The sequence below is a fragment of the Chaetomium globosum genome, genomic scaffold (genome assembly GCF_000143365.1).
Source record: "Chaetomium globosum CBS 148.51 scaffold_7 genomic scaffold, whole genome shotgun sequence".
NCBI lineage: Eukaryota > Fungi > Ascomycota > Sordariomycetes > Sordariales > Chaetomiaceae > Chaetomium > Chaetomium globosum.
Genome location: NT_165982.1, coordinates 3154066 through 3155264, shown reverse-complemented (window position 1 = coordinate 3155264; position 1199 = coordinate 3154066). Strand labels below are relative to the sequence as shown.

Below are 1199 nucleotides of genomic sequence, written 5' to 3'. Positions count from 1 at the left end.
TTAGTAGCATTGCGAGTACCAGTCGTTGACATAGTTGCACTTGTACGGCGAAGCGCATGCCTTGCAGCCGCTGTAGCCAGTGCCGTCGCATTGCGCCCACTGCCCGGCGGTGCAGCCAACGGGGCCGGCGGTCGTCGAGGTGGCGGGGGCCGGGGTGGTGGTGGTCGAGGTGGCGAGAGTGGTCGAGGACGAAACGGGAGCCTTGGTGCTGCTGCTAACAGCGCTGCTGCTGCTGCCGCCGCCGCCCGAGGGAGCGCCTATTTGAAATCCAAGATTAGCCAACTTGCCCTAGGCTGTCTTCTTTATATCACCCGGCATGGTTCAATACTCACCAGGGCCGGCAACATTGGTGGTCAGGCTGCCGCTCTCAATGTAGACACCGGACCAGTAGTAGTCCTCGTTGCTGTCGGAGTACCCAGAGCGCGGGAGCTCGAGCACGCCGACGTGCCAGTCGGCACCGTTGCTGCTGGTGCTGGTGCTGACAGGGGCGATCTTCTGGGTCAGGGCGTCGCCGCCGGTCGAGTGCCAGAAGGCGACCGTGTTGGCGCTGAAGTCGATCTCGTACGCGACGTTGTGCCACACGTTGGCCTCCCACTCAGTGCTCCACTTAGTCTGCCCGCCGACACACCACCGCAGCAGCGTGTCCGAGACGCCGGGTGCCCCGGACAGCCAGCCGGCCTTGAGCTCGGTGAAGTGGCTCTCGAAGAAGGCGATCTGGTGCTCGCGGGTGGTGGCGGGGGCGTTGGTGTCCTTGCGCATCAGCGAGAAGTGGTAGTACACCTTGCCCTGGGCAATGGGGGCCGTAGTCTGGGGGATCAACTCGGTACGGCGCATGTTCTGGCCGTTCCAGTACGCCGTGTTGTCGAGCGTGATCTTGGCGCCCTGCTTGGAGCCCGAGTCGGCGGGGTTCTTGTAGTCGGGCGACAAGTTGACGTAGGAGGTCACCGACGACGAGCCGTGGATGTAGTACTCTAAGCACCTCGTGTTAGCCTTGACCTCTCCATCAGAGGCGACAAGCAGTGCACAAGCAGCGCACAAGCGGTGCTTGACGTACGGTACGGGCCAACCTGGTTCCCCCACGACCAGTTGTTCAGGTCGGTCGAGGAGCTGAGGTCGTTGAAGCGGCCATCCCAGAGAATGGTGCCTGCCGAGACCGACAGGGCGTTGGCGAGAATGCTGGACAGAACCGAGAACTTCAT

The 1199-nt window shown here is 62.8% G+C and overlaps 1 protein-coding gene across 1 annotated transcript; it reads right to left on the bottom strand.

Annotated features, from left to right (window-relative positions):
• Positions 1-1199, bottom strand: CHGG_10576 (uncharacterized protein; the record flags this gene model as incomplete). The annotated part of the gene is made up of 3 exons (XM_001228502.1): positions 1-257; positions 333-971; positions 1055-1199. 3 exons carry the CDS (start codon positions 1197-1199, stop codon positions 1-3), a joined length of 1041 nt encoding a protein of 346 aa, XP_001228503.1.